The following is a 10,043-nucleotide window of genomic DNA, read 5'->3' on the forward strand; positions in this document are numbered from 1 at the left end:
AATATTAAGGCACTAAAATTTCTTGTAACATTAATTTGGATAGTTAGCATGTCTTTTATGATTTTTGAACTAGGGAATAAATTAAAATAAAGTATGATCTAACTTCCATAATTTTTAGTATAATTTATTTATTTATTTTTAATATAAATTTTTATTATAATTTTATAAAATACATGTAATTATAGTTATTGTTGAAACCTCTTTTTAAAATAAAAAGCGTTTCGACTTTTATTTTGAAAATAAAAAGAATGGGAGTCGCCACCGACATTTTTTTGAGGTGTGATCGGATCACCTTGGATAATTTTTAATTTGATCGTCCCGATTTCGGAAAAGAGATTATATCTCGTAAGTTGGAACACAATCCTTTTCTGATTCCCGAGATAATTTTTAAGAAATATGTTTTTTTAAAGAAAAAGGTTCGTATATTTGAAATTATCAAAGAATCGAGACCCCGTAAGTTAGGGTACGATCTTTTCAAAAATCTCAAACACTGAGTATTACACTATCTTGGAAGCTTTTGGATAAAATGATTTTAAGACTTAAATCATATTAAATGTAATCTTTTTACGAATAAAATGCGAGGAATGATAATGTACAAAAAATATATAAATCAAAAATGGTATAAATTAAAAAATAGTATTATATAAGAATATTATCGTATAAATCTTTAAAGCAAAGAAGTATATATAAGTGAATTTAAAATGTATTGTAAAATAAAATAAAAAATGTATAAATTATATTGAAATTACATAAAAAAACTATATAAAATAATAGATGGAAATTAAAATAATAATATATGATAAATTAAAAAAGTAATTACACATGAAAACTTAGAATAATAATACATATAAAACTTAAAATAATAATACATGATGAATTTAAATACCAAATACATGATAAATTTAAAAATAATATTAAGCTTAAACATAAAAATAATGTTAGATTTAAAATTAAACGCATTTAAAAAAAATAGCAGAGTAATGAATATTTAAATAAATTAAAAAAAACGAACAAATTAAATCAAGCTAATGAGGATTGCATTGGATTTAAAACAAAATTAGAGGAGAAAAAATGAAAATAAAATAAAGCAAAAGGGCCGAATGTAATGCGCAAATAACTTGGGGGACCAAGTGGGAAATAATCTCTGTCCCTCCAAAACGTGACGTTTCAACCTGGACTGAAATGAAACAAAATAAAAATACAGGGCGAAATTTAAAAAATAAAAAAAACTGATTTGAATACGTCACAAAAGAGGGGGACCAAATGTGAAAATTGCCCAATAGCTGCAAAACGCGCGGATCCTATCATCGGGTCGGGTCAGTACGTGGGTCACGGGCCAATACGGCACCGTTTTAAAGCCACTTAAATAGGCTCTAAACAGTGTCGTTTTATGCCCTATATAAATACCACTCAAAACCCTAAAGTCAGAATACTTTACAACTTTATTAAATTATTAGAAAAAAACCTAAACCTCTTTCGCCCTCTGCCGCCTCAAAACCCGTAACTCTGTCTGACTCCGATTTGGACGGAGTAAACAGAGCTCCGACGACGTGCTCGCACAGGTGAGTTTCTTGCTTCATTTTTTTTCTTTTTCCCTTTTTTTTTTCCATGCTGAATCAATCACAGAAAAGAAAAGCAACGAAAAAAAAACTCCAGTCACCTTTAGAAAAAATTCTGATTTGCCTCTTAACTTTCTTTTTTTTTTGAAGTTTTTTTCTATTGATTTCGTATCCCCCAAAACAATACAGAAATAGGGCTTTTATAGCCCCGAAATACATCGATTTTTATTTTTCCTTTATTTTTTCTGTTTTTCTATATTTCTTCGTTTCTTCTTTTTTCTTTTCTGTTATTGTTGCGATTTTTGCGGCCTCTTCCCTTTGTTTCTTTGCTGTCGTTTGTTGCGTTTGTTGCAGGTTTGGCCAGCCTAGAGTGGAGGCACACATGCGGCTGGGGCGAGAGGCTGGTGCGTGCGGAGGGCAGGAGCTGCGCCTGGATTGTTCTAGAAACCCTAGGGGTTTCTGAAAACTATTTTTTCGGGCTTCAATGTAATTGGGCTGGTATTGGGCTATTTGGGTTAATGTATTGGGCTATTTGGGTTAATAGATATTTGGGCTGTGTAAATGGACTTTTATATAGACTGCTATTTTATTATTTTTATTGGTTTATTTTAGTTTGGTTTTAATGGGCCCGAATAAAATTTGGATTTTACAGCTGACCCTCTTTTGTATATTGATTAGATTGATAATCTATCAATAATAAAAAAGTTTTGAAAAAATACAAAATTGTGTTAGTTTCATGCTAGATCAAAAACCAAAACTGGAAACGGAAAGGATTATTTTAGGACCTAATAAATTTATGTATGGGTTGGGCATAATAAGTCATTGTGCGAATGATATCTTCCTAATGTTCATGTGCCGAGCCGGTTCTAACAAAATTTTAGGTCTATTTGATAAGTTTGAGTTTGGTCTCAAAAATAAATTTAATATTTTGTTCAAACTCGACCCGAATAAAAATATTAAAACTAGGTCTAATTTGATATGCATGTATTAAATTTTATATAAAAATAAAAATAAAAATAAAAATATTAACCACAATAAAAACATTAAAATAAATATTTTCTAACAAATAGAAAATAAATTTTTAAAAGATTTTTATACTTAAATAGCACTAAGATATTTGTAATTTTAACAAGCAAATACCTTTAAAATAGTAGAAAAATCAATAATAAAACAAGAGTTATACAATATCCAAATAATAAACAACTTAATAATAAAATGATAGCAAAAACTGTAGAAAACAACAACAAAACAACAGTTTTTTTTTTCAAATTCAAGCCAGACTAAAAACTTTTATCCAAATTATTTTTAAACTTATATTTTTATCCAAAATCTCAGTTTTCGACTGCACAGCCAGACCCTTCTAATTCAAAGGATATGCCATTATGATATGCCTTTTTATGGGTTGTTGCAGCTTGATGAATTGCGACCTAAATGCTATTGGCAACCCTTAAAGTGTCTAGTTCTCCCCTTATTTTTGGCCAGGGTTCTTGAATAAAAGCTTGAATATCCTTTGTTACAGTCTGCAAAAACTAGGAGAACAGGAGGATATCTATAGCTTTCAACAGGAGAAAAAGACAAAATCTCTCTTTGAGTTGTCTGTCACTTTGTGCTGCAATATTAAACAAGGATTGTTGGTTATCGTAGTATACAATGCTGAACACATCGCTCATGCTTTTAGCTTTCATTCTTAGGTCAGCGTTTTCAATTGCTAGCTTTATATAGAAATCGGTTTTGTGCTGGGATTAATTACTTAGACTGCAAGGAAGGGGCTTCAAGACAAAAATGGTAGCTTCCAAGATACGCGAATTAGTTACTGCTATGATTTGCCATTCTATTTACATTGGACTTGAAATGAAGGTTTTGGTGTTTCCGGCTTTCGGAAATTTAACAGCTAGCGAGAAGCTTCAGCATACTGTAGAAATTATGAAAGAAATGAAGATGAAACATGAAAAGATGGATCATACTCCGGGAGTCTTATATCCTTTGCCACCGGAAAATGGAGTTTTTGCAGGCAGGGAGAGTTGCCACTTGTCAGCCTTTTTTTTTTTTCTTCTCTCGAGCAGAAAAGATGAAACATGATGGATTTCTTAAATATTAAGTCGCACAGCAGACAAATTCAATTGATAATGTAATAAAATTATCTATGTCATCAGTTGAAACGTGGTGGAGGTAAGGGAAGCCGCGTGTCTCTGCTCCATACGTATTTCTTCCGACTCAGTTCCACACAGGAAGCGGGTCGACTGTTGCTAATAGTTAAGTCATCCAAAGTAAAAATAATATTTAATATAAAATGATTAAAAATAAGATTAAATGTGACAATTTATTTAAATATATTAATTTTTTTAATTTTTTAATTTTTTAATTTTAATCTTTCAAATTAACAAATAAATAATTTAAAGAAAGTGACTTTCTTTAAAAAAAAAATAAGATACTAAAAAAATTATGTTGTTGCTTCGTTTGTTTAATTTAAAAGCAGTGGCAGGGCGTGGAACAAAGAAAGCCCTTTAATAATGATGAAAGATTGACTGATCCAATTACTTGCTTGTGAAGCTTAAAATCAATTTTATAAAATGAAATTCAAGAAAAACCCAATAATAAAAGTTTGCTGAAATAAGTTGGAAAAGACAGGTTGGGGTAGAGGGAGAGTCGTAGGATATGTTATTTTGGTAGTCGTAGAACAATTTTAATGAAATACGTATGCAATCATTTAAAAAAGCTTTGCTCATCACCCTTATGGCCTGGGAATTATACCCACTTCACTGGTGAGACTTTAAACTCTCCAAACCCCCTGAAAATTATACTTGTTCCGCTAATCGATTATTTGATTAGATCTCAATTCACAATTTATATGATTCACATATAAAATATTTGTGTTCTTTTATAAACTCACACGATGTAAGTTCATATCATTATGCAAGCCAGCACAAACAAAACACATAAACACATTTTTTATCCTAAAATTGATTACATATTGAACTTATCCAGTGACATCCAAAAACAGTAAACCTGTGTTTGCATCAGGTAAAATGGTAAGAATAATTTTAGAACAGAATTCGTAACACACGCGGCAATCTATAGCGCGTTGGAACTGACATCCTAAGAAATACCTAACCTAACCTAGGACTAGAACGGCGAGAAAAGCAACTCCAATAGTGAAGTGGATAAGATCTCTCTCAGCCAGCTCAGACAAACTGAAGCTGATTCATGAAACCTCTTGTCTTAACTTCTCAACTCACCCCCAAAAAGATTTTATTTTCTCAGCACATACTTTTACCCGTTTCCTTTTTCTTACAAACTGTAATACTGATGTGTGTACACAGACTTTATACCTTTATTTGCTTACGACGCTTGTTTCTCCGTGTAAACTATACTTTGTTCATAAAATTCCCAACGCATATTCAGATTTCAGGGGTTATTTTGCAGTTGTTTTTGTCAGATTTCAAATGACAAATTCTGTTCTATATTTCTCTGCGCATCTCTATTTTTTCCCACTGGTATTTGGTTTCACTTGACTTCAACTGCAGGTTCTATATATTCATTGTTTGATTAGACTCCTCTGTTCAGATTTATTATTATTATTATTTTGGAATCATTTCTGTGTCTTTGGGAAAACCCAGATTCCGAATCAAAATCTGGGTTTTGGGGGCTAAAAGGTACTTAATGGGTGCCAACATATCTGGAGCTATGGTCGACAGAGATGAAGGCGGTTCTCCATTGAAGCCGAGACTTGGTGACATACCAGAGAGCTGCGCGGCCTTGGTTCTGGCCCTGTTAGACCCACCTGAGATTTGCAAATTGGCTCGAGTGAACCGATCTTTTCATGGTGCTTCGTCGGCTGATTTTATATGGGAATCGAAACTGCCATCCAATTATATATTCATCGTGGAGAAAGTGCTAAGAGATACAACTTTATTAAACCTGCAGAAGAAACAACTTTACGCTGGGCTATGCAGGCCTAATCCCTTTGATGCTGGCAGAAAGGTAAATATTATTTCACACTCGTTCTTTTACTCTCCCTGCCTCTCTCTCTCTTTCCCTCCATTTTCTTTTTACATAATGTTGGGTTTTGACTTGTATTCTTTTGGCAGGAGATATGGCTAGATAAGAATACAGGTGGGGTTTGTTTATCAATATCTTCCAAAGCCTTAACCATCACAGGGATCGATGACAGGAGATATTGGACTCACATTTCCACCGAGGAATCAAGGTGTATTTGTGTTTATCATTCGATCTTGGGGCCTTGGAAATCATTGAATTTGATTGATTTGGTATGCATTAATGCAGATATCCTACAGTAGCATACCTACAGCAAATTTGGTGGTTCCAAGTGGATGGAGAGGTCGAGTTTGGATTCCCAGTGGGGACATATAGCTTATTCTTCAGGCTCCAGCTGGGGAAATCTTCAAAGAGACTGGGTCGGCGTGTTTGTAACTCGAAGCACATCCATGGCTGGGAAATAAAGCCCGTACGATTCCAGCTAACAACTTCAGAGGGGCAAAGTGTCGAATCCCGGTGTCATTTAGACAATCCTGGAAACTGGGTCCTTTACAGAGTGGGAGATTTTGTCGTACAAAATCCTAATGCGTTCACAAATATCAAATTTTCATTGACCCAGATCGACTGTACTCACACCAAAGGCGGCCTTTGTGTGGATGCTGCTTTAATTTACCCCACTACTGTAGCTAAAGAGATTAGGTCATGTTCGTGAGATTTGACAACTTTATAGCTGTAAATATCGAATTGTAGATGTAGTAATTTCATCTTTCTGTTCATCAAGTTTAAATCTTGCTTTTTATTAGATGCTTTTTAAGTAAAAACACAAGCGAATTTATCCCTTTAATTTTTTATTCACACAGTAAATTTATTTTATTTACTTTCAAATAAAATCCAATATTTTTATGTTAATCAAATTGTATTCATTTACTCTTAAATATATGTGCATTTCATGAGATTACATTTAAATTTAGAAGTTTAAAAAATACACTTATTTAAAAAGTGGATACAATAATAAGTAATCTCTAAATTTGACATTTTTTCTTGATCCCTAAAATTTGTCCAATTTTGGTAAAATTTTCAATTTAGATTTCATTCATGACATGTCACTTTAAGGTTGTACCACATCATCATCTAAAATTTACAATTTTATATAAAATCTAAAACTACAAAAGAATATTATAAATTATAATTTTTAAAACATTTTAAAATAATTTCAAGTGATGTCATAATTCAATCTTAAAGTGCTATGTTATGTTACCTTAACAAAACCCAAATTCAATGATTAAATTGAAATAAATTGTCAAATTCTAAAATTAATTTGAATAAAAATATAGAATTAAAGTGAGAAGAATTTACAAATTAAAGTTAATTTATTCCTTTAGAAAAACATAGGACAGAAAATGATGTAATTTTTTAAATATTATTTAGAAATAAGAGATGAAAAATACTAAAAATATTAGAGGAAACGTTTGGTTCGCTGTAATGGAATAGAGCTGTAACGGAATAGAGTTGTAATTCAATTGTTTGGTTGAATGGAATGGAATAAAACTGTAATGGTATTTTTGTGTTTGATTGAATGGAATGATGTTGTAATAGCATAAGAAAAAAACTAAAATGACCAGAATACCCTTAATAGAAATTTTTTAAAGATAATTTTTCTTATTAAATTTTACTAGGATTATTATTAAATTTAATAATAAATAATAATTTAATCATATTTTAATATAATTATTACCAAATATAATTTAATAAAATAAAATAAATAATTTAATAGCATTCTTAATATAATTATTATTAAAATATGAATTAATAAAAATCATAACATAATCTCATGGGATCATGGTTGCCAAATTACAAATATTGATCCAAAATAATAATTATTCTCATTTTATATATATGAAAGATATCAAACATCTATACACCAAACAAGCAAGCATATCCATTTTTTAACTTCTCTATATTTTTCCCCAACCTATTAACATCAATTCCAAAAATATTCCCCCAAAAATATCAAAAAAGAAAAAGGGTCATGCTCTACCATTTATGTATCTTCAACCTGAATCACTTTCCATACTCCCCACGTTCTTCAACCCTCTTGGTCTCTGCATCATGCCAAAACCCCACATCAAAAACATGAATAATAGCATAAAAAATTATTGCATTGTAGGAAATGTAAAAGAAGAGAAACCAAATCATATATTACCTTCTTAGAACTCTTCTTTTCCTTAACTGCAATCTTCCCATTCTATAGAAAAATATATATATTTGACAAATCTAGCAAGAATTGTTGTGACCGAAGATGCAATGTCTTTGGCATCAGCTACTTTCAAAGAAGTCAATGATAGTCTCATCACGGCCTTGAGTAGTGCAATATAGTGATAACTTTTCTGCATCAAATGATGTATTTAGGCAACGCGAGAACTTCCTTAATACAGTGACAATGCAATGAAAGAAAGATTGTTAAACTCACCTCATATGGGTAAAGCCTATGAGAAATAAGCTCAGCATACTCCACAAAGTCACTTTCAGAATTGGGAATAAAATTATAAAGAGTCTTATCATCACCTTTCTTGAAAAACAGTTCAGTCATTGATTTATAATCGGCTTATTCCACAAGCCTATAATAGAAAGCAAAATGTCAGATCATGACACCTTATTGACAAAAAAGCAATGAAGAAAAAAATCACCTTTAGATATATACATATATATACACACACACAAAAATAAAAAATGGGTGGAGGATAACAATAAGACTTCAGCTAATTTAGAAACAAACTACAACAAAATAGTTCTAAATGGAATTCAGCAAATTTAAGTTCTAGCAGTATTGGAATTATTCTGTAAATATGTATGGTAGTTTTTGTGTATATCTCTTTCTTTTTTAATTAGGAGATTAGATGCTAAAGTTAGTTTTTGTGTATATATCTTTCTTTTTAATTAGGAGATTAGATGTTAAAGTTTAGGAGATAATTTTTTGTTTCTATCTTTGTATTCTATTGTGTATATATATTCTTGTTTTTGGGTTGAATGAGAGACAGAGAAAATTCCCACGATTCTTGTGATTTTTTCATGGTATCAGAGCAGGTTTTGAATGTGTAAAGTTTTGCTAATAGCTAGTGGGAAAGGTGATTCTTGTCACAAATCCAGCGAATGGATGGTTGTGCGGAAAACGATTTCTCCGTACGATATAACCTCGCTTGATAATCCTGGACTTACAATGACTCAAGTACAATTGAAAGGGGAAAACTATGAAGAATAGGCTCGCTCTTTCAGAACGGTATTGCGTGCTAGGAAGAAGTTCAAATTTATTGACGGATCGATTAAAAAACCAGATGATACATCAGACGACATTGAAGATTGGTGGACCATTAACTCGTTGTTAGTTTCGCGGATTCGGAATACCATTGAACCAACTCTTCGATCCACCATATCTCATATCGAGGTCGCTAAGAATTTGTGGGATGATATCCGAGAGAGATTTTCAATGGCCAATGGTCCAGGAATGCAACAACTCAGATCTAATCTTGCAGAATGCAAGCAAAAAGGATTGACTATTGTCAATTATTTTGGAAAATTGAAACTGATATGGGATGAATTGGCAACTTTTGATCAATTGCCGACTTGTAAATGCGGGAATTGTACGTGTCAACTATCAGTCGAGTTGGAGAAGCGACGAGAAGAGGAAAAGGTTCACCACTTCTTGATGGGATTGGATGGGACATATAGCACGGTTAGATCCAACATCTTGGCTAACGATCCGTTGCCATCCTTGAGCAAGGCCTATTCGATGGATATTCAGGAAGAACGACTGAAGACCATATCTCATGAGGTGGAAGATCGCCCCGATGTGATGGCTATGGCAGTGCAAAGTCGAGGCCGTGGAGAAAGTAAGCAGAAATGGGGGTTTATTCCCATTGCAAACAACTCGGACATGATATTGATAATTTTTTTGCTATTATTGGGTATCTTGAATGGTGGGGAGATCGACCCCGAGGAACTGTAAAGGGTGGAAGCCGTGGCAAGAATTTGGGCCAGCGTCGATCAAACAGTCGAGGACGATGGGGGCAGCGAGCTAATACTGTCCAGACCCAAACAGGGGGAGTATCGTCCTCAAATGCTAGCATTGATGAGACGGAAGCAAACACTTTGCCTGGGCTTAGCAATAAACAGTGGCAAGTTTTGCTCCAAGCCTTAGAGGGTATGAATCAGCCACAACTGAGAAGATGACAGGTAAGAAATTGTCTTGAATTATTGAAACAGAAGCGTCAAATCATATGACGGGTAATCTAAAATTTTTACATAATATTCATGAAATTCCTAGTTGTCCCGTTGAGTTACCGGATAAGAGTGAATCTGTGGCTACTTTGGAAGGATCTGTTGCTCTTGGAGGAGATTTATTGTTGCAAAATGTTCTATTTGTATCGAATTTGACATGCAATCTTATCTCTGTGTCACAACTTATGGAACATAATTCTTGCTTTATCCAGT

General features: G+C 32.7%; 1 protein-coding gene and 1 long non-coding RNA gene across 2 annotated transcripts; both read left to right on the plus strand.

The window, feature by feature from the left end:
- Positions 1–994: 994 nt before the first annotated feature.
- On the plus strand, positions 995–2,210 carry LOC105801453 (uncharacterized). Its single transcript, XR_001135929.2, has 2 exons — positions 995–1,562; positions 1,914–2,210. It is a non-coding gene; the product is annotated as an uncharacterized LOC105801453 (long non-coding RNA).
- A 2,519-nt stretch (positions 2,211–4,729) lies between these two features.
- On the plus strand, positions 4,730–6,335 carry LOC105802651 (F-box protein PP2-A13). The gene is made up of 3 exons (XM_052623126.1): positions 4,730–5,540; positions 5,648–5,766; positions 5,844–6,335. The coding sequence occupies exons 1-3, from the start codon at positions 5,220–5,222 to the stop codon at positions 6,265–6,267; spliced, it is 864 nt and encodes a 287-aa protein (XP_052479086.1). The 5' UTR covers positions 4,730–5,219; the 3' UTR covers positions 6,268–6,335.
- The last annotated feature ends 3,708 nt before the right edge of the window (positions 6,336–10,043 follow it).

The sequence above is a fragment of the Gossypium raimondii genome, chromosome 11, assembly GCF_025698545.1.
Source record: "Gossypium raimondii isolate GPD5lz chromosome 11, ASM2569854v1, whole genome shotgun sequence".
NCBI classification, from domain to species: domain Eukaryota; kingdom Viridiplantae; phylum Streptophyta; class Magnoliopsida; order Malvales; family Malvaceae; genus Gossypium; species Gossypium raimondii.

What these genes read in the sequence shown, in the direction of transcription:
- LOC105802651 (XM_052623126.1), top strand. Translation starts at nt 5,220, where the DNA reads ATGGGTGCCAACATATCTGGAGCTATGGTCGACAGAGATGAAGGCGGT. An exon ending in CCTTTGATGCTGGCAGAAAG is followed by an intron (nt 5,541 to 5,647) that starts GTAAATATTATT and finishes TTCTTTTGGCAG; the next exon opens with GAGATATGGCTAGATAAGAA. An exon ending in ATTTCCACCGAGGAATCAAG is followed by an intron (nt 5,767 to 5,843) that starts GTGTATTTGTGT and finishes GCATTAATGCAG; the next exon opens with ATATCCTACAGTAGCATACC.